Source organism: Felis catus, chromosome B3 (assembly GCF_018350175.1).
Source record: "Felis catus isolate Fca126 chromosome B3, F.catus_Fca126_mat1.0, whole genome shotgun sequence".
NCBI classification, from domain to species: domain Eukaryota; kingdom Metazoa; phylum Chordata; class Mammalia; order Carnivora; family Felidae; genus Felis; species Felis catus.
The window spans coordinates 54,645,157-54,668,023 of record NC_058373.1 but is presented as its reverse complement, the minus strand read 5'-3'; the positions used below and the strand labels follow the sequence as shown (position 1 = coordinate 54,668,023).

Below are 22,867 nucleotides of genomic sequence, written 5' to 3'. Positions count from 1 at the left end.
GAGCATGAACGGGGGAGGGGCAGAGAGAGAGGGAGACACAGAATCGGAAACAGGCTCCAGGCTCTGAGGCATCAGCCCAGAGCCCGACGCGGGGCTCGAACTCCCGGACCGCGAGATCGTGACCTGGCTGAAGTCAGCCGCTTAACCGACTGCGCCACCCTGGCGCCCCTCCAGCAGGTTTTAAAACAACATGACACTAAAGAAGCAAAACACACATTGGTTTTTTAGAGAACCACACACTGGTTTCCTTTGGGACATTATCTATGTTAAATCTTTTCAAGATTCAAAAGCAAATGGATACTGAATTTTTGAGAAATATTCAGAATCAGTGATTTAGTCATTTATAGTTGTTTTGTGTGCTCATCATCATAAAACTTAAAATTCTCCAAATGACATTATTATTCTAACTTGCCTCAAAATTCCAAAAGTGAAACCTTTTCCAATCTCATTGACTAATCCATGCTATTAAGGGCACACACTTGCTAAAAGATACACAGTAAAATTTAATAATCTTGAATCAACAGAACTTGATATATTTGCATTGAAAAAGTTAAGAATCTCTAATGTCCACATTAAAGAAGTTCTTACAAATGAACCGCATTTATAATTCTATCAAAATAGAGAATGCTCTTGGCGGGGGGGGGGGGCGGGGGGGTGGGGGGGGGTGGGGACCTAATACAGACACAATTAGAACCTCCATAAAAAGTTTTTGATTTTGGTTACACAAATGAAGACCAAAGTCCTTGAGCTTCAAGTTCTGAAACCTAACACCCAGAATCTTATTCTATGTACCTAGACAGTATTCTTTAACACTATGAAACTAAACAGCTAAAAGTCAATTCCTTCTGTATTTTGTTAAAATATCTCAGTTTAAAATCATATTTTATAAATCCTATATAAAGAATCAATCCCATATAAAGAATGAAACTCTTAGCTTTACTAGTTTTTTAAGCGCAAGTTTCACTTTAAAGATGGAATCAAATGAAAACTTTGGGTTTATTTAAAACAATAATAACTAAAATATTTTAAAACAAATTATTTTTAAAAAGCAGCCTTGGTAAATAAATGGTTTTTGAGTGTCTCTGAGTCCCTTAAAAAAGTTAAGAAGGAATCTACTGGGCAAATATATTTTATCCTATGCACTAAACTAACAAGTGGTTCTTAGCAACAAAATCTGCTTTGTATGCTGATTAGATACCCTCACCCCCATCCCCATTCCAAAAGAAAAGTTTACTTACCTGTGTTTATTGAGGAATTATAAAGATTAGTGATTAAGAAAGAAAATGAAATACTTAGTACATACAAACTCATCTCACCTTAAAAAAAAAAAAAAAAAAAGTTATGTTAGGGGTGCCTGGCTGACTCAGTTGGTAGACCATGCAAATCTTGATCTTAAGGGTCATGAGTTCGAACCTCACGTTAGGCATAGAGATTACTTTAAAAAAAAATTAATTTAAGAGCTATAGCAGTGGAAATCCAGTTCTTATAGCAGTTATCTATTCCCCTCAAATAGCAATCAAAAGTTTGCTGTGGAGTGAGTTTTTCCAGATTTAGGGGTAAAAGAAAAAGGAGATAAACACATTACAATATGACGTAAACTATTTGTTACTATAATTTTCACAGAGGGACAGATTTAACCAGTAATTTAAAATTCTAAAAATATGCCAATTTATTTGTTAGTTCCCTTAAATTTAGTTATATTTTGATAAGCAATCTCAAAAAAAGATTTCAACTCTTTAAGATGCACAAGAACACAGAACATGTTTAATGGGAAAAAATAAAACGTTTTAAGTTAGTCAGACTGTTAAGGGGTATCAAAAACCTGTGTTCTGAAACAAATGTGGCAAATAACTTTAAAAAAAGAACTAGTATTTCAGGAATATTAAACAAAGCCTATGTGATACATACAATTACATTATATAATTTGTTTTACAGCTTAGCCCAGTTTCCCCCCAAAAAATAAGTGCATGCTTTCTCTCTAGAAACTGGAAGATGCACTACTGCCATGGGGCAAAGATATCACAGGAAAACTGGGCATTGTGAAAGTTGGCATAAAGGTTAAATCGTATCATTCAAATCCTTTAAATTCTAATTCCATCAACTCAGAGTTAAGCAGGGCCTTTTCCCACAGTTATCACATGCATACATATTTGAATACAGGCACAGAAACTTGTCATTTTTATTTGGGTAACAAAGGGTCTCCAAATTATATTGAAAAATAAGTCCTAATTATTATCACTCCTGTAAAAAAAATGTAGCACATTTTTCACAAATGATTTATGTAAAAGAGAAGAAAATACACATAATTTTATAATATCTTAAACTTTTTTATTCCCTACCAGAGACATTTGTCTTTCGTTTTCTTTCAATTTTCTACAATTTCCAAGTTGCACCTGTATTTAATACTGCTTTTATCTGCTAAAGACATTAACTGATTGCTTTCCTATATCTAAGGATTATATAGTTTTAGTATAAATATATATCACATATTTTCGTAAAATTTTGACAAAACCGAATAAGCATGCCTTGTTTTAAGTCCATGCTCTTTCCACTGTTTATAAAATCTGATTTAATGATCAAAAATTCTTGGTTGTCATTCCTCTTCCTCAGTTACAACAGTCTTCCTTCTGAACTGCCACTCACTTCTTTTTACATAATAACAAGCAATAGAAAAACCAAAGAAATTATCTTAATCTTAGTTCTTCCTTTTGACACTATAAAATAATGTGATTTTTTTTTTTTAAATGAAACAAATACATCCAAAACTCAATACATTCAAATGAGCTGCGTCTCCTTTAAGGTGGTCACCTTGGAAGGCCACAGTTCATTATCCTAACTATGCTACCACTGCTCAAAATACCTTTAAAACTCTTTTGGGATCGCCTTCAAAGCCAGTTACATACTTTCTACTATTTCCTCAAAGACAGATTAATTTTTGGAAACTGTCCAAAGTCATTTGGTGCCAAATGATGGTAACTATAAAAAAAACAAAATTAAAAAAAAAAAAATCAAGCTTAATACTTGTTTTCTTAAACACTGTGCATCACAAAGTCAACAGTGTGTATGACTTAAATTAGCTCTGAATACAATTCTAAAAGAGCAAAACCCATGAGGTTTTGAGCAATGGTAGACTGCTGGAATTAGGAAATAATTTTCCAGCATGATCACTATACAGGGTAACATTCATTTAGCTGTCTATGTTCTGGCATATTTGTTTAAAGTGAACATTCTGAGAGTTAGAATTTATTTTTAAAAAGGAATATCATTCTTAGAAAAAAAAAAGAATTTTATTTCTTTAAAGCATCACTGTCAAAGTAAGTACTATGCAAGTGTTTTGTTAGAAACTAGTTCTCCTTACTTTATCAATAAAGACTACTTTAAAAAGCTTGAAAGCAAATAACCGACTTACTTGCTCCCAGGCTTTTAAAAATCATTAACTGAAGATTAAATAATTTGAAATTTCTAAGGTACTAAAAAGCAAAACAAAAACCCCAAATGTAATAAAAACACGTCAAGAACCAAACTACAATTTCTGAGCTGCACTGTTTATTTTGCTGCTTGAAACCTAAGTGACAGTATGCCACCATAATTATGGGGTTTCATCTAAACCTTTACTACACTGCAGGTACAGAAATATACGGACACATTTTTGGAGAATTGACATTTTGCAAAATGCAGCAAACATTTTAATTTATACATGAGAAAAGGAAGTGTTCAAAAGGGTATGCATTTCAAGTTATTGCAGGTTATTTGTGAGAGAATTTCTGCAGGTAAAACATGTTTAAATTTAACCAACAGTAACATGTCAGTGTATTTAAAATCATGACAAAAATCTTCTCTCTGGTCATGTTGCCCATGACAAATTACTATGATGTTGTATGTTTAGGGCAAGATGTCAATACAGCATAAATCCCATGGCATTTTGGTTTTCTTCTGGAGATTAAAGCTGTTTTTCTTGGGATAAATGCAGCAGCAAAACACAAACCAGTTGATCAAAAAAAGCACTTCTGCCATAACTCCAATAATTTTCAGGACACATCAACCGACAGTAGTTTTGCCATTCCCAGTTCTTTTAAGGATTACATCTCTGCACTGTTGCATTAAGTACGTCTGTTAAAAGCTTGTTCTCTGTTAAGCCAGTTTACTGACTACAGCCTGGTTGAGAGAATTTAGCTGGTTGGTCCATTTATCTAGTGCAGTATACCGGGCACCGCCCCTCTTCTGATGATCCAATTCAAGGAGTTGGTTGACTTGATCAATTCGGCCATGAATAGTGCTAGAAATAAATACATAAAAGAAGACATGTCTACAAACCGTTTTCACTAAGTGTATCTTTTGGACTGTTTCATAAAGTATTTATAATATCAATAAATGTAAAAGAAAAAACTGCTGCCTACATTAAATGATTGAATTCAGGATTAGTTATACTATTTGTTACCTTATTAAAATTCTAGACAGAAAGTAGATTTCAGCTACCTTTCATCAGTTACATTAAAAAAATAGGCAGAGACTTACTGATTAATCAATAGCAAATGTAACTTGTAAAGCTTTAAATTACCATACTGCTTTTAAGAAAAATATAATTTCAAAACAATTACATACCACACCTTCTACTTTAAAAACGTAAAAAAATACTATTCATTAAAAAATGCTCTAGCTGTATATGGATCATGTGCTGAATAAGAAATCTTTTTCTTTTCTTTTAGATGTTTATTTTGAGAGAGAGAGAGAGAGAGAGAGAGAGAGAGAGAGCGCGCGCACAAGAGTGCGTGCACATGTGTAGGGGAGGGGCAGGGATACAGCGAGAAAGAAACCTAAGCAGGCTTGGTGCTGTCAGTGCAGAGCCCAATGCAGGGCTTGAACTCACAAACTGTGAGCATGAGTGTGGCCGAAATCAAAAGTCAGATGCTCAACTGACTGAGCCACCCAGGCGCACCTGACAAATCTTTCTGAAAACATTTATAGCTTTTTCAGAGATCAAGGGCTTAATATGCTCATTCATTTACAAAAAACCACCATGCATACCTATGTATCTGTTTTAACAGAAAATAATAGCCAGAGGGTGCTTTTCATGAAAACTCAAGAATTTCATTGCTACCTTTGCTCCCATTATTCAAATGTTATGGTCCTAAACATTTTATGACAAGAAACAGCCAAGTACTTACTTATCCAGTATGCACTGCACCAGCAAGCTCTCCACATCAGCTACATCTATGTTTAACTCCTAAGAAAAAAGACTCATTATAATTCTACTAATTAACTTCTTTAGAGACTTCATGATAATAATTATTTTGATTTTAAATTAACTCCCACCACTTAAAAAGGAGATTTGGTGAAAAGAAAATGTAAAACAAATTCCATTATCACTTCAAAATATTTCTGAGAAAATAGGTCTGATAAAATTTAATTCTGTAATTTTTCAAGTATATTCCTACCACAATTTTATTGTGGTTGGGTTAACACTACATCAGTCATATACTTTAGCCACTACTCTGTCTTCTACAATGTTCTCTGAGGCTGAAGAAATCTTTAAAAAGAACTGTAATGATTCCTTATTTCTCTTTACTGTTAACTCAATTTATGCCAATACAGAAAAATTTATATTAAAAGGAAAGCCCTTAAGTTACGCTGTATTTTAAAAATGTACTATTACAAAATGTTACTAAGAATCATTTTTTAAATGGAAGATAGGTACACTGCATTTATAAACTAAAAATTATAAATATTAAGATTCATGAATATAAGTACCTTAGAAATAAAAGGAATATGTATTCTTGTGTAAGGCTTAATTAATTTTATGAGCACTTGTGTTCTGATGTTTCGCAAAAGCTCTGAAAGAAAAGAGAAAAATGAAAATAATAAACTTGTATTTAATAGTCTGTATGTATATCTTCATGAAACATTATGCACTTCTAAATCACATTAATTAACTATATCATTTATCTTCTCAAAATACATCTTTCTGCCTGACAAGAACATAAGGTATTTGGGTTTTTTTGTTTTCTTTTAAGTAAGTTCTATGCCCAATACCGGGCTCAAACTCATCACCCTGAGATCAAGAGCAACATGCTCTACCGAATGAGCCAGCCAGGCACACCAGACATAAGGTATTTGGATCTAAAAATATTTAGATCCAATAAATGCACAGTAAGATTAGAGACTACTTTCCCCGTTTTTTCTCATTCCCACCTCCCCGATTTTACGTTGTGATGCTATCTAAAATATTCTCTTGCCTTCTAATACTCCACACTGCTCATCATTTCCTCTATAGTTAACATATTTTTCAAGAAGCTCTGATTCATGCCAGCCAAGTCCTTTATTTTATGCTCTCTCAAAATCTACGGTATTATATTTTATAAAATGATCTTCTCCAGTTTCTTCACAGACAAGTGTCTTTAAAAAACAAACAAAAAGACTGGAGTTCATGCACAAGGCTTCTAAACTTTTCTATATCCACCGAGTGTAGTATCATTCTAGCTTCACACAAGAACTTTTAAAATTCTGTCCGAATGAAAGAGAAAGGAAGGTGGGGAAAAGAGAACATTACTTCCAAAGTATTCTTCGGATTTTCCTGATGCATCTGGAATTTAAGTATTTGAATGAGTTGTTCCAAATGGTCATTTAAAAACCCTCAAATAGCTCCAAAACAGGTGGAAACACTGGAGGTACAAAAGAGGCCCCAGAACAAGGAATGATTTTTGTCTTTGTTAATCCAACAGAAAAAAAAAATCTCACACACTTACTTGTACAATATTAGCCTACCCTTCAAAGTAAATGCATCAAGGCCATCAACCATAGAGGACTATGTTTAAAAGCTTTTGTTACTTGTTGAAAACAAATCCTAAGAATTAATTTTGATACTGATACTAAGTATCAGTAATAAACATGCAATAATATCTAAATTAGAATAAAAAGATAAAAGGGACAGCCACCTTAAGTGAAATGGACATCACATGAGAACTTGATTATGTTATTCAATAGCATGAAACTGGTGAATGATTTCTTTTAAATAGCTTTATAATTTTAAATAATATCCTATTCTATGACAGCATTTAGAAGCATTTCTATACTTGACAATACATAGAAGAAAACTGGTTTGATTGCATGCCTTTCCATTAAGAAGTCCTGTTTGACAGTGGCACAGAAGGTAACTGAATTCACTTAGCAGAAAGAATATACCTTCAATGTGTTCCCTAATGAAAGGATCATCCATAATGTTGCTGTGATTTGTTTTCAGAATCTTCTCAAATTCAGTGATGTCATTATTCTGATAGGCACTAACAGAAAAAGAAAGGTAGAAATCTTGTCAAACATGAGGAAGTCATGTATTAAATCATATTATCCAAAGAGCCTGCTTCTTGATTTTTATATGCAAAAATCTAAATTACGTTACAGTTTCTGCCATAGAAATCAGAGTTAAACACACACACACCCTTCTGCAAACAAAATGAATTTCTTTTTTAATGCTTTTGGTTTTATAAAAGAAAGATTAAATAAACCTTTTAGGGTCATATACTATATTTATATATAGTTCATTAAAGTCTTCTCAAAATCTTAGCACTGTTAAAAACTGACAAGTTTAATAATTGTTTAATGCTTGATACTTTCAAATTAAGTTGTGCATTTAGCATTTAATCCCTAAGAAACCAGGTCAGCATACAACGGTATGGAGGAGTCCGATCTTGTCTTTGAAATAAGACAGTATATCCTCTCTGAAGATTATTCAGAAATGCAGCTTCCTAATTTTTATCTTCTAGAAAGCTACCAGCAACCGCTAAAACTTCGCAAAGGGAACATCTGATTCTTAATTTTCTCTAGCCTTAAAGTTCCACTGAGTTATACAGCAGAAACGTCAGCGGCAGGTAATTAGCACCAAATGGGACACGCACACTAAAGAAGAGTGATGGACCCTGCTGCAGAAGGCCAAAGGCTGATTTATGTTCATAATTCTCTGAGGTATCTAGCATCTACTCTTAAATTAATTCTGTAGGGCACTACGGGGATTGCTAAAGGTGCTGAGAAGGAAGAAGCCAACCTTCTGGATATGGCACCACTGTCTGCTTTATATGTAAGACATATCATCAGCCATTCTGCACGCCCTCTGCTGTGCTTCCATCTGGTGGGTCGCAATGTAACTTCATGTAAGGGGCAGGTGACTCAAGTGCTTCAACAGGAATTATTTTCCTCTAGTCTGCTGGCAACTGACTAGGAAGATAAAATTAGGAAGCATTACTTTCTCACCTACCCCAAATACATTATTGTAATATGCTATAGGAGGATATATTCAAGTTGTGAAACACTTGCACATGTGCATATTTTAACCAAGAGACACTGTTCCATTGTTTACGTGACTTAAAAAAAAAATCTTATACAAAGTGTGGGACACACCACAGGCCACTTGTTTGGGTCAAAATTTTCCATTAAAATAAGTTTTTGAGTTCCAATATAGAGGTTATATTAATACAGAGGAATATGTTGTATGGTATAGTAAACATAAATACTGCTTATTTTTTAAAGGTCTGATAATTAAGTCCTTTCATCCATTTTAATGTATTTAATCAATTTAATTTAGATGAAATATTAACATCTAGGGCAAAACTCTTCCTCAATATTTCTTTAAGGGTTTTAAAAGCTTAAACTGTTGTTTAGCAACTTAACTTAAAAACATTTTTCTGAAGTATTATGAAGTGAATCTCTAACCAAATCATGTTGATGGAATAAACCATCTGAAATAAAGATGGAGAAATCTCCTTTCATAACTAAAATCAACTTAATTCAACAAATATGTATTAAAATAGACTAAATAAACAATAAGAAAGATTGATTTTTTGATGTTGAAATTTAGAGTTCTTATCTCCTAACTATTCCTAGTCCCCTTAAAAGAAAAATAAAATCATTCTTATTTTTTATCGTTAAAATTAAAGTTTCTTTAAATAAACCTGGTAATTTATAAAACTCATAGCCAAACAAAGTAAATGAGGACATTTTACATAGGAACTTAGACAGTATCAGGTAATAAGCTATTTTCTCCAAGTATATAAAATTTATATATGGGTGACTCATAATTTATAGTCTAACAGTACTTTTAAATAAAAAAAGACTATTGAAAGAGTATCTGATCACTTAAGTTATCCACATACATATGCAAAAAAGCCCACCCTACCCTACATCCTAATCATAATCTTCCTGCTTTGGTAAACTCAGTTGCACAATCTAAACAAAAGACTTGATGAAACCTAGGCTCCATGTATTCCCAGCCCAGAGGAAAATTTTTCTTGTTCACTGATTTCTTTTGCAAAAGTAGGCCTTCTTTTCTAGGCTTTTTGCTTTGTTTCATCTTTTATAATTTTATTTAATATTAATTGATCATAGCAGGTTTTTCAGTTGCTACCCACCAAAGAAGTCGTCAAAAAATCCTTGGATTTCTTATCAATATAACCCTCTGCTCCTCATCTCAGAAAATTACCTGAGGTAAACTTTTTAGATGATTTTTTTTTACCTTGTCAATTGAGAAAATATGTGAGTAAAGACACGGTCTTGCTGAAAATTTCTGACTTATGTGGACCAATTCATAATTTCATTTTGGATTAAGGCAGGCTGAAACAGCAAACACTGAAATTGTTTTAAAATAGCTATAATCAGTTTTGTACTGAAAACAGCATACACACAAAGCATGTAGATAACGGGGGAAAAAGCAGCCAATACTATACTTCATAAAATCTTATGACTAACAGAAACTGAATAAATGACTTTAAGAGATAAAAATTTCACAAACTTTGGAATATTAACTGAATTCTCAAAATATCTCTTCCACTTTCCCCTCTAATCACCGATTTAAGGAAATTTACCTTAACTGAGAGATACAATCTTACCTTACTAAATTTGTCATTGCTAGAATTTCTGGATCATTTTTGTACGGTTTGGCCTAAGCAGTTAAAAAAAACAAAACAAAAAACAATTAACACAAAGAAAGATTAACATTTACTTCCACAAAAGATAGCTGACAGAAATGAATATTTAGAACACACGCATACCTCCTGTGAGTCAAATGGATTTATTCCTGACTTCATTAGCATATTTGCTAACACCAAATATTTTAAGCAAGTGGTTCGTCTTGGACTTCCCGATTCATCATAATTCTTAAAGGCTTCAAAAAAATCAGTGTGTGCCTTTTCAAATTCACCTTCTCTCAAGTGCATTTTACCACCACATTCTGCAAATAAAATAGGATAAAAGAGGGCATTTTCAGTTCTGTAGTAAGACTGAATATTTGATAAAAATCACATGAAAACTGTGATAGTGGCTTTCCAGTCTTTTAATTCTATACTGGCCCCAGGATGCTTTCTAAAAAGCAAGCTCTTCATTAAACATCAAACAAGCATTTGCAAATCTTTATTCTCAGTTGAGGCAGAAGGTAATTTTATATACATCATTACAATTCAAGAATAGGACTTCTTTAAATTTTTTTTTTTAATATTTATTCATTTTTTTGAGAGACAGAGCATGTGCGGTGGAGGGGCGGAGAGAGGAGACACAGAATCTGAAGCAGGATCCAGGCTCTGAACCGACAGCACAGAGCCCGACACGGGGCTCGAACTCACAAACTGTGAGATCATGACCTGAGCCAAAGTCAGATGCCCAACTGACTGAGCCACCTAGGTGCCCATCAAGAATAGGACTTCTAATGGTAAATTTTCTGTTAGTAATATTTCACTAATGTAAAATCTTAAAAGACAAAATTTCATCCTAATTTCTTTCTAAGACTAGATCATTTCAATGGTTTTACTACTTCACCATTTATTTTCACTATAACGTGAACAACCTTCCTAGTCATTCAGTCATATACAATGACAACTTCCTGGGACACTGCCCACCCTTCTCCAAACAAAACTTGCCTCTGATGACTCCCATGATCAGTGGATGAGGGATGGCAGACTTGATGTGAAGTGACTGTTCATAGAGTGCTTTCAGTTTTTTGTTATTCTTCTGTGCCGTGTACATTTGAATTTCCAAAGCGTATATTTCTAATAACTGTGTACCTTTTTTCAGGTCATCTTCTCCATCATCAGTCTAGGAAAGCAAATAATGCAATTTAGTCAAAATAAAATTCACAATCTAGACATTTTTATTTGAGTTAGCCTGGGATCCTTACATTTATAATATGAATTTTGTGTGAAAATGCACTACAACGTTTGAGATCTAGAACACCGAGAACACTAACTTGAATAGCCAAAAAGGAAAGAACACATCTTTTGGATTTTCTAGTCATTCAATAAGGAGTAAGTAACCAGAAGTAATTTTTTAATGTATAAAAAATGTTATAATGTTTGTTTCTATCTAGGAGGTTCTTTATGGTCTTCCCCAAATCGTCACAATTTTATATTCACTGATTTTATCACAAAGCACTTTCAAGTGCCTTCCTGGTATCAGGCACTGGGTCTGCCTTGGAGAAATGTAAAGTTACATAAGCCAGAGTTCCTAGCCCCCCAAAGTTTACAGGCTAGAAGATTACTCTGTCAACAGATAAATTACAATATAAATGACTCTAGTTGAAGCATAAGCCAAGTGCCCAGAAGAATGGAAGAGAAAAGCACTAACTCTGCTGAGGGATGTCAGAGGAATACAAAGGTTCAACTTTGAAAAATGACCAAAAGCCCACAAAATGCAGGCCATGAAAAATAGCATATGGGCAATAGTCAGATAATCATAAATATCAAGCACTGACATACACAAAGCCAAAATTTATTATTTATTTGGTCTTCCAACTTAATTCTGTTTATTCACTAATAAATCACAGCCAGAGTAAAATACATGATATGTAAGACACAATTTGTACATCTAGGTTATCATAGGGGCACCTGCATGGCTAAGTTAGTCAAGTGTACACTCCTGATTTTGGCTCAGGTCTCACAGTTTGTGGGATCGAACCCCACATCGTGCTGTCAGCATAGAGCCTGCATGGGATTCTCTCTCTCCATGTCTCTCTGCCCCTCCCCTGCTTGCATGCTCTCTCAAAATAAGTGGGGAAAAAAAAAACCCCACAGATTAGCATACATCTCTGCTATATTATAATGTTATTTACAATCAGATAGAAGATCCTCTTCCATTCAGAAACGGCTTCTCTATCATTTCCACTTCACATGGAATTGAACTCACAGTTTACGCCTCAGACTAAACTTTCTCAAGAATGTGTACATAAGAAACCAATCATAAATAACTAATCTGTTTTATGAAGCAAAACTACTATGAAATAAAAACACTTTCTTTTTTAAAATAACCTAAAAATATTAATGAAAATACATGCAGGTGATTAATTTAGAACACTTTCCTGACCAACTTTGCTCCCATGCACAGAAATAACGTACATAATTAAAATAATAGTACAAGGCACTGGAGGAGCTTAAAAATATTTAAAACAGTATTTTCACACAAACTTTAATTATCAAATAGCTTTTGATCAAGACAAAAAAGAAAACACAAATTATAACTATAGTTAAAAAATTATAGAAGTGCCCTGTTCAGATCATGTGGCTATTCAAATTTAAATTGAGCAAAATAAAAAACTCAGCCACATTTAACTGCCTGATGACACGTAGCTGACGCTATTATATTGGACAGTACAGAAACAGAATGTTTCTAGCATCATAGGAAGTTCTAAAGGACAGTTGTTACAAAAGATTCGTATATTATAAACTTGAATATAAAATATCTTTATTATATATGTCTTTAATATTCTTTTCTAATTTTCACAGGGTCTATCTTATTCTTAGTAAATATTAATGACTAGAGTATTTTTTTATTGATATCTGTTGTCTCAGTCCACAAAAATAATGGCTGAAATTAGGATTAAAACAGGAAGAAATTTAATATTCAGAAAAAATGAGCTTTTTAGGGGCACCTGGCTAGCTTGGTCAGCTGAGCATCCAATTCTTTATTTTGGCTCAGGTCATGATCTCATGGCTGTGAGACTGAGTCCCTTGTTGGGCTCCATGCTGAGTGTGGAGCCAGCTTGGGATTCTCTCTCTCTCTCTCTCTCTCTCTCTCTCTCTCTCTCTCTCTCTCTGTCTCTGTCTCTCTCTCTCTCTCTGTCTCTTTCTCTTTCTCCCCCTTCTTCTGCCCCTCCCCAGCTCATGCACACACGCTCTCTCTCTCTCAAAATAAATAAGAAATTCTTTTTTTAATGAGCCTTTTCGTATCTTATTTACCAAATTTTATTTTTGGGATGATGTTTGAACAAAAACATCCCTAAACCAATGTTTCAAATACAATTTTTTAATGCTTTTTTATTATGAAGAAATATTAAGAAAAAGGAAGAGAATGCTACCTGGCAGGACTGATGTAACTGGCGTAAAATTTTTTGAAGCTTTCCATATTCTTCTCGTTCTAAATATAATTTCCCAAGCTGTAAAAGAACATACTTATTGAAATTAAAAGATTTCAAAAGAAAAAGGTATGAATCTTTAGGAGAGTTTATTAAGGATACCCTCCCACTCTTCAAAAAAAAAAAAAAAAATGTAAGTAACTGTAATTGTTACCTTTGTGTTTGTCTTAAACCACAGTCTATCATTCTTAGCATCTTTCAAAGCTTCCAGTGTTGTTTCATAGAATTCCTGCAGTAAATCCATCTGACATAAAAAATCAGAATTCTATAATTGTAAACAGCAAATTTGTACCTGTTAATAAAGTTAATTTGAGCAAACTAAAAGTGCATCTTTGAACTTTAATAATACATAAGATACACTATCTGTTTCCGAATGTCTGTGACATCCTACTATTTAATAAAACCTTAGCAAAATAGAGACCAAATTTGTAAAAAGTGCCAAGATCTGTTTTTAATGTTTTTGAAAAATAAAACCCAGAAAATATCTAATGCTCTAATAGTGTAGGTTTGTCCTTTCCAATCTAATAACTCATTTTATATTGATGGAAGTGAATGGCATGCACACTGAACTACTTGTACTATTGTTAATAGTGTGTATCTTATTCACTAAACTCTCATTTGGTACCTACCACATGGCAAACATTAGGCAAGTAGCTAAAGAAACAAAGAAAAGTAAGATCCCTTCAAAAATTCTATAAATGTAACCTATCAAGTAACTCAACTACACAACTCTTAGGTTACTGGTAAAGTGCTGGGGTTGGGTAGAGGGAAAAATCTAGCACAATTTGAGCTATGTCTAAACCATCAATTCACAAGTCTGAGTGTGACATTTTTTGATGGAACTTACCCTTTGTTTTGCATTACAATAAGCTCCCCTACCCACCCTCCTCTCCACACAATGGGCTCTGCCTTTGTTTGAATATCTGATTCTCTAGATCTCTACTTAATAGGATCAAGAGGTAAGAGGGCCATGAGGACAGGAAAATTTAATACTTTCAGAAAAGGCTGCCTATTTATTCACCACTGCTGATGGCATACTGAATAAGCTGAGTATCCCCCACCCAATACCTATTCTTACTTTCAAAAGACAAAAAGCTTACATATAGTAGCATGAGGCAACACACACAATCTTAAAGTTTTAAAATCAATCCCTCCCACTAACATCTGGCATAACATTTATAGTGTACCAAAAATGTTTTGAGGAGATTTGGTTTTAAAACCCAGAAAATATTTTCTCACTTAAGAAAATCCCTTTGATATGTAACAACTCTAGAATTAGTGCCATTAAGTGCTGATGTTTTAATAAAACATATACAGTTGACCCTTGAACATGGGTTTGAACTGCACGAGTCCACTTATATGTAGATTTTTTTGATACAGTACCCATAAATGTACAGTACCATAAATGTATCTTCTCTTCCTTATAATTGTCTCCATAACATTTTTTTCCTCTAGTTTACTTTATTGTAAGAATATACTATATACATAACATACAAAGTATGTTAATCAACTGTTTATGTTACAGGTAAAGCTTCTGGTCAACAGCAGGCTATTAGTAGTTAAGTTTTTTGTTTTTTTTTTTTTTTTTAGTATTTATTTATTTTGGGGAGACAGAGTGCAAGCAGGAGAGGGGCAGAGAGAGAAGGAGACACAGAATCTGAAGCAGACTCTAGGCTCAGAGCTATGAGCACAGAGCCTGACACGGGGCTCAAACCCACGAAGCATGGGATCAGGACCCGAGATGAAGTCAGATGCCCAACCAACTGAGCCACCCCAGTAGTTAAGTTTTTGAGGAGTAAGTTATACGCAGATTTTGAACTGTGAGGTAGGAGGGACAAGGGGTTGGCATCCTAGCCCCCATGTTGTTCAAGGGTCAATTTTAAGTTTATTTTTCTCTATTTCCATTACATATATTTTAGATATAAAGCATAAAAGTAATAAACTACCTCAAGAAATAAAAATGACATCGAGTAGAAAAGAATCAAAGAGATTCTGAGATAAACACTTTTTATTATGAACACAAAAAATATCAAATGTTTTAAGAAATCCTAAATGACAGAGAATACTTCTTGTGCTAAAATACCATGGTTTAAGAAAGCTGAAACTTAGGACTATGTTGCTTAAAAGAATATGAACAAACAATCCAATTAAAAATTCCCTTAGCAATACAATAACATCATCATTGCTTTTCTTAATAACCAAAATCTAGAATAGCAAAAGCACTATCATTCCCAAGGTCCACTGTAGTTTCTTCATCATTAACTGTTCCTTTCGTCATCCATCATCCACCCATTCTTTATAAAAGAATTTACTAAACACCTAATGGCAATGCCAAGTACTAATATGAGTACAGGGTATCCCTTCAAGGATCTGAGGTTAATCAAATCTACACAAATCTAACTGAGGTGGTGATGGAGTTTGCTAAAACAAACTATAATAGTAACTGTATGGGAGTTTAAGTCTACAAAAGTTGTGTGCAGATTATGTTGGTATCTCAAGATATTATTTGAAGAGATTAAGCTACCTATTACCCTTTAATATTGCATAATTAGTACTATAAGAAAACAATATAGAGTACATTATTTCTAAAGCACTTCACTGACTGGCATAACTGCTTCACTAGAACCTCTAGATCTTATTAAAAAAAAAAAAAAGAACAAAGACTTTAGTATAAATAACAACACGTTGATAAGTACTAAAAGGAACAACTAGAATCTAACCTGTTTAGAAGTAGAGATATAATCAAGAATAGAATTAATGGATTTTTCTGAATAATTTCTTGTGACTGCACTCCGAATATAGGTCAATAGTTGTTTATATCTGTTCATCATTTCTGGAAAGTTTGTCTATGAGGGAAGAAAAATGCATTATTAGATATGTATTTATGCACGAAAATTTCTATACAATTAAGATTATAGTACATATTACTACATAATTGAAAAATAAGGTTTTACGATAGAGAAAGTATGTATGACAGAAACGCTATAAACATTTTAGCTTAAATTTGAAATTTCTTTTTTTTTTTTAATTTTTTTTTTTCAACATTTATTTATTTTTGGGACAGAGAGAGACAGAGCATGAACGGGGGAGGGGCAGAGAGAGAGGGAGACACAGAATGGGAAACAGGCTCCAGGCTCTGAGCCATCAGCCCAGAGCCCGACGCGGGGCTCGAACTCATGGACCGCGAGATCGTGACCTGGCTGAAGTCGGACGCTTAACCGACTGCGCCACCCAGGCGCCCCTTAAATTTGAAATTTCTAAATCACTGGGACACATGAACCAAATTTATGAAGTTAGCCTATGAAAGACTACAATTTACAAATTTTCAAAATTTCAGATATGTTCTCATTGTACATTTATTGAAATCATAAGAACTACTACAATATTCACAAACCAAAAAATATAAATAAATCCAACTTTTCAAATGCCTTGGGTCTCAACTACACAGATATCAGCTATATCCTCTTCTGAAGATTTACCCCTTGATGAGAAAGTTCTCCAACAATAGCGGTATGTTTCTTTTCTCCATTCATTATTGGTTGGCTCAACGGTGAAATGTGAGGTGAAGGAAACTTTTGAAGCCCAGGTACTCATCCCACTATTGAGAAAAGTCCTCCCACCTAAGGCTCTACTCAATAGCAGATATAGCTAATGTTGCTATTCCTTGCAGGACTATTTGCACTACTGTGGTTATTCCAAGAAAACATGAGAGATCAGAGGAAATAAGGAACTACCCCTGAAATTTCAATCACTTAAGTATTTTGGCGAATGACCCATCATCCCTCAAAGTATACAGTGGAAGGGGCGCCTGGGTGGCTCAGTTGGTTGGGCATCTGACTTTGGCTCAGGTCATGATCTCATACTCGGTGAGTTCGAGCCCCGCATCAGGCTCTGTACTGACAGCTCGGACCCTGGAGCCTGCTTTGGATTCTGTGTCTCCCTCTCTCTGCACCTCCCCTGCTCACTCTCTCTATCTCTCAAAAATAAATAAACATTAAAAAAAAAAGTATACCATGGAAGTCCATTTATGAGTCTAATCTGATAACCTGAATCCACAGTCCCGACAATCTCCAACTGCTATTAATCCCTCTTTTTACTGGGTTCTACTCCACTTTTAATCAGGGAGGTAGGACACTGGCAGATACAGTGTTTTTCTTGATTAACGACCACATGTGTTTATTAGGATGAAAAATGATAATGTAATTTTCCTGCTTATGACTATGTCCTGCCCTGAGATACAGCATGAGGGACAAAAAAAACATGAGAAGACTCCCTGAAACCTAAGCAAGAATGGAATTACAAAAAAGAAAACAGTAGTTGGGGTGGAGGGAAAATGGACAGAACAGGGAAAAACCTTAGTTATATATACATGTAGTTATATATATATATATATATATATATATATATATATATAAATCAAACCACTTGTATTTCCAAATATGTCAGTACCATGTGAGGGTAAATAATAGGTAATATCCTAGTAGTGTTAAAACCCAAGTTACAGAATATATCTTACGGCGAAAGGCAAATTAGAAATAGGATTTTAGCAGAAAGTTCGTTTTTAATTCATTTCTTTATACTCTAATAACTTTAAAGCTCATTTTTCAATAATTCTGTTACTGTAATTAAAGACTACAGGAAGATCAGGTAAATTGCAGCAGTTAACACAGAGCAGTTGATAACAAAACCCTTCTAACTTTTTATTGCTCAAAACCTTCACACGGCAACATGGGTCCTATTCTGAATCCAACTAGAAACTGAGGGGTGGAAGCTCAAACTACTCTTATAAAACACAACTTATTCACAGATGTTGTTTGAGCAAATAAAAGATAGAGAAGGAAGGCAGGGAAAAATAACACAAAATACAAATAATCCTTTCCCTTACTTGCTTACCATCTTGGCTCAAGGTAAAATGGTAAGATCAAGTTTTATGGGTAGCATATATTTAAATGGGCTCAAACGCTAAACTACTGCTAGTATGTTAAGAAAGTTGATTTCTATAGGGTCTATTGTATTATTTCAAATCATAGAATCTTTAAAAAAAATTTTTTTTAACGCTTATTTTTGATTGAGAGAGAGAGGGTGAGTGAAAGCAGGGAAGGGGCAGAGAGAGAGAGGGAGACACAAAATCTGAAGCAGGCTCCAGGCTCTGAGCTGTCAGCAGAGAGCCCAACGCGGAGCTCAACCTCACGAGCTGTGAGATCATGACCTAAGCCAAAGTCAGACACTTATCCAACTGAGCCACCCGGGGGCCCCTCAAATCGTAGAATCTTAAGAGTTGAACAATGAGGTTCTAATGTCACTAAAATTACTTAATCAAAATCTCTATCCCTTGAGACACCTGATGCTTCTCCCATATCTAAGCTATTGATTTAAATATAGTATGTATTTGTGTTTAATATTTTCACAAATAATAAATGGAAAGAAAGCACAAGGGCTTTGTGCAACATATTCTTTGGGTAAACGCAAGACAGACATTTTCCTTTTTTAATGATATTTAAAAGCAATTGACAACATACTTATTACTGTTTAAAATGTTTTGAATAGTCTTGATATTTTGGGGGGTGAAGAATGAGCTAAAATATTTTGTGGATAGTTTTTGTAAATGTCATGGAGGGCTTCTACTACTAAAGGTAGGTGAAGATGCCAAAGTGAGAATATGGCAAGAACAGGATGCAAGATTATCAGAAGTTACCTGGACAAAGTAACAGTCAATTCAGGGAGTTCAATTTCAAACAGAAGGGACAGAGAAGTTAATGGTGACAGGGAGGAGACATATGAGAAATTAGAGACAGGAGAAAAAGAAAGAAATTAGAGACAGGAGAAACAGAAGCAAGTGTTTACCTCTGCTCTCTAAGCTTCTCAAAAGTTCCTCTACCCTTAGTGATTTTAAGGTTTACGCCTGTCACTAGTCCTCTTGTCTAACCATTTTTTTCCCCTCCACCTCTACCCTGCACTCCTGAAGACTACCAATTCTATGAGGGTACAATGTCATGACAGTTCCAGATTATTTACAACTTCTACAACATATATGAGTACCTACTGAATGCCAGCCACTACTACAGGTGGTAGGAATATAACAGTGAATAAAACAAAGTCCTGCTCTCATGGACCTTACCACCCATGGGGATGAGGGCAGCAGAAAGGCAATTAAGCGGTGATATATTCAAAGAAAAAAAAACAGCAGGGTAAGATGAATGTAAGTGATGGTGAGAAGGATGCTATTTTACATAAGGTGGTCCAGAGGGAGGCCATCCTGATATATGGTGACACCGAATAAAGATCTGATCAAATGAAGAAAAGAGCCATACGACTGTTACAGAGGAGCATTTGGGGCAGAGGAAATAGCAAATACAAGTGTTTATGAGTAGGCGCATCCTTAGGATGACAGGAGGAACGGCAAGGAAGCCGTACAGAGAAAATAAGATCAGAAAGGGTAAGATGATGTAGGGTGTTATAGGTCATGGTAAGGATTTGGATTTTATTATTATTATTATTATTATTTTTTTAAAGTTTTATGTATTTATTTTGAGAGAGGGTGCATGAGTAGGGGAGGGGCAGAGAGGGAGAGAGAGAATATGAAGCAGGCTCAACACTCTCCATGCAGAACCTGACGCAGGGCTTGAACTCACAAACCGATCTCACGAACTGTGAGATCAGGACCTGAGCCAAAATCAGGAGTCATACATTTAACTGACTGAGCCAGCCAGATACCCCAGGATTTGGATTTTATTAAGGAGAGTGGGAACCATTAGAAGATTTAGAGCAAAGGAATGACACAGTCTCACTTACATTTTAAAAGGATCACTCTAAAAACAAAAACAAAAACAAAAACAAAAACAAAAAGGATCACCCTGCTGCTTGTGGAGAATAGACTGTTAATAAGGCAAGGATAGAAGAAGCTACTGAAATAATCCAGGTGAGAGATGATGTCAGTTTGAACCAGAGTAATAGAGATAAAAATGGTTAAGCAGCAGTCAGATACTGGATATATTTTTAAAAGATATAAAGACACCTGGAATTACCAATGGATTATTTGAGGGGTGAGAGACAAAGAGAGGAGTCAAGAATAATGCTAAGGTTTTTGTCCTTATCAGTGGAAGAGGAACTCCTTGTAATACAAAGTAAAATTTTAAAATTCCAAAATAAACAATAGTTTTTGGAAAAGTCCTGTTAATAAGGAAGCCAAACACTGTCTGAGTATCTAAAGGATAAGCTTTCAAAAAAATTTGATTTCTTTGCAGAATGTTTTTTACTTAGTATTGTGGTAGTCACAAATGAAAGCTAGGCTAAATACGAAAATATATCAACAGAATTATTTTAAAGAGGTAGATATAATGCCATTTTGCTGCCATGTGGTTTTTACCTACAGAATTCATTTCATTATTAGTTTAATTCCCCTCAAAACAAATCTTACCAACTTGAAGTTAATCTTAATCATTTGCTTCAGTGCTTTAAATCCCCATTCTCCTTTTTCACCTTCAAGTTCCAAAACCTAAAAAATAGAAGACATTTTTAGCCTAACAAAAATGTTAATGTTATTTTCTAATGACAATGTCTGTTTTGAATTAGTTTTCCATCATACGAATTAAGAAGGTTTCCCCAAGAATTACATTTCTCAATGCCATTTTTTAAAGGCTTTAAAAAGGAAACGAGTCTTAAAACGCTTAAGGATAAGTGAGCTAATTTTTAAGTTTCTTCATCAAATATTAAGTAAGAACTACTACTTGACTATTATATAGTCCCATAAATCCTTTTTTTTCCCATCTGAATAATCCATTGATAAGAATAATCCAAAAGTGTATCAATAGTCAAGAAATCACCTTACTTAACACTGAAACCACACCTGTGTGATCTGTCCCCGAAGAAGGAATAAAATTGCAGGGGTAATACCTATTGATCATTCATGTTGATTTCCTTTGTCCAGAACCACACTAGCTTTTCAGGACAATGGCCCTGCTCTATAGACAGCTTGATTAGAAAAAACAGGATATCCATTTTGAAATATTTGCTTGTGCTGCATAATGCAAACTTATTTATAGGATTACCACTCAGTATCCAAAACACATTTCTGAGATAAAATCACTTGGAACTTATTTGATCTAAGACATCATTTAAAAAAAATAAACTTTAAGACACAGAATCAATCAGAAAAAATATGAACCTTTTGAAAACTGCTTAATGCTGCTTTTGGGTCATCTTCTTTTAATGCTTTGGAATTATAGTACTGATTTTCCAAATCCACATTTGGCTCGGAGTTACTATCTTCAGAGTATTCCTGTTTGTTAGAAAGAGATACTACAATGAAAAAGAAACCCACACACTGCCCTGTAAAAAGTGAATACTGTTCCGATGGAAAACCATACCCATTTGCACAAAACAACCTTTCAAACATAGGTAAAATGTAACTGATACTTAATCCTTACTTAAAAAAAAAAAAGTAAAAAAGTCAAAATCAAGTGGAGAGAATAGAATCACTTACTTTCAGATCAAAACTACACTTTCCACAGAATTAACAGAAAAGCAAAATGCAAAGAAATAATGGGTTAATGAGCCCCAATTCTGTTGTGGTTAACCTTTTGTTGGTCATGGAACCCAAGAAAAATCACTGTAAATGCTAATTATTACATAAATGCTAATTATTCATCTTAAGTTCTGTAATGTTATTTTCTCTACTCCTTAAGTCTAAATTTCATTATTCTAATATGGCCTAACTACCTGGGATGATAATATGCATATAGCATACATACATAGTTTTATATATATATATATATATATATATATATATATATATATATGGCTACATATATACATAGTTAAATATAATTGTATATTAATAAGAATATTTGCTTTTTGTGCACTCCACTTACTCAATAGCTATTTAGTTATATTAATATACTTTAGCTTTATAACAAATCAGAAGAAAATGAATTTATATAACTTCATATGACTTTTATCACATAAATTCACTTCTAAGTACTGAAACAATAAAGTAGAAAGGAAAATTGGAATAAAGCAGCTATTTTGTGGAGTTGTGTCAACAAAGAGTTTAAAATAGTTCTAAGATATTCAATTTAATGATGAGGATTATAAAACATAAAGATTAGTATAATGAAAATCATTGTTTTAAGACACAAAAGTATTTCCATCAGTTGCAAGTTATTCCAAAAGGTAAGTTGACTGTTATATTAAGAATAGTACATGGAAGTAAACACAAAAAGACACACAGTATTACAGAGTTGTTTCTAAATCCAAATACTGAGTAAATTTTTTTAAAGATACTCACAAAAAATCTGTAGTATTTCATAAAGGCCAAAGAATGAAAAAAGTTATAGTGAGCATAGTGCTAGAAAGATCAAAAATATATGAACACAAGATGAATTTTTCCTGTGACCAGCAGATGGAGGGGTATGTCTGATGTTAGTACAAAACCAGTTTTATCTGACCACAGAGGCTTTGTAATGTGCACCCTCTAGAGGACAACTA

At 34.0% G+C, this 22,867-nt stretch overlaps 1 protein-coding gene across 3 annotated transcripts in view; it reads right to left on the bottom strand.

Moving 5' to 3' along the window:
* Window positions 1-2,155: 2,155 nt before the first annotated feature.
* COPS2 (COP9 signalosome subunit 2) overlaps window positions 2,156-22,867 on the bottom strand; it is a 31,344-nt gene continuing 10,632 nt past the window's right edge. The window contains exons 2-13 of one of the 3 annotated variants that reach the window (XM_003987156.6): window positions 21,546-21,659; window positions 20,799-20,876; window positions 16,102-16,227; window positions 13,536-13,646; window positions 13,325-13,402; window positions 10,896-11,070; window positions 10,035-10,213; window positions 9,873-9,925; window positions 7,180-7,277; window positions 5,749-5,831; window positions 5,166-5,224; window positions 2,156-4,276 (exon numbers count right to left, since the gene is read on the bottom strand). In XM_003987156.6, the coding sequence (XP_003987205.1) occupies window positions 4,132-4,276; window positions 5,166-5,224; window positions 5,749-5,831; window positions 7,180-7,277; window positions 9,873-9,925; window positions 10,035-10,213; window positions 10,896-11,070; window positions 13,325-13,402; window positions 13,536-13,646; window positions 16,102-16,227; window positions 20,799-20,876; window positions 21,546-21,659 (1,299 nt within the window). In that variant the 3' untranslated portion in view covers window positions 2,156-4,131. Of the gene's footprint in view, window positions 4,277-5,165; window positions 5,225-5,748; window positions 5,832-6,547; window positions 6,660-7,179; window positions 7,278-9,872; window positions 9,926-10,034; window positions 10,214-10,895; window positions 11,071-13,324; window positions 13,403-13,535; window positions 13,647-16,101; window positions 16,228-20,798; window positions 20,877-21,545; window positions 21,660-22,867 lie in introns of those variants that run through there. The other 2 variants (XM_003987155.6, XR_002158377.2) reach the window with 2 other exon arrangements.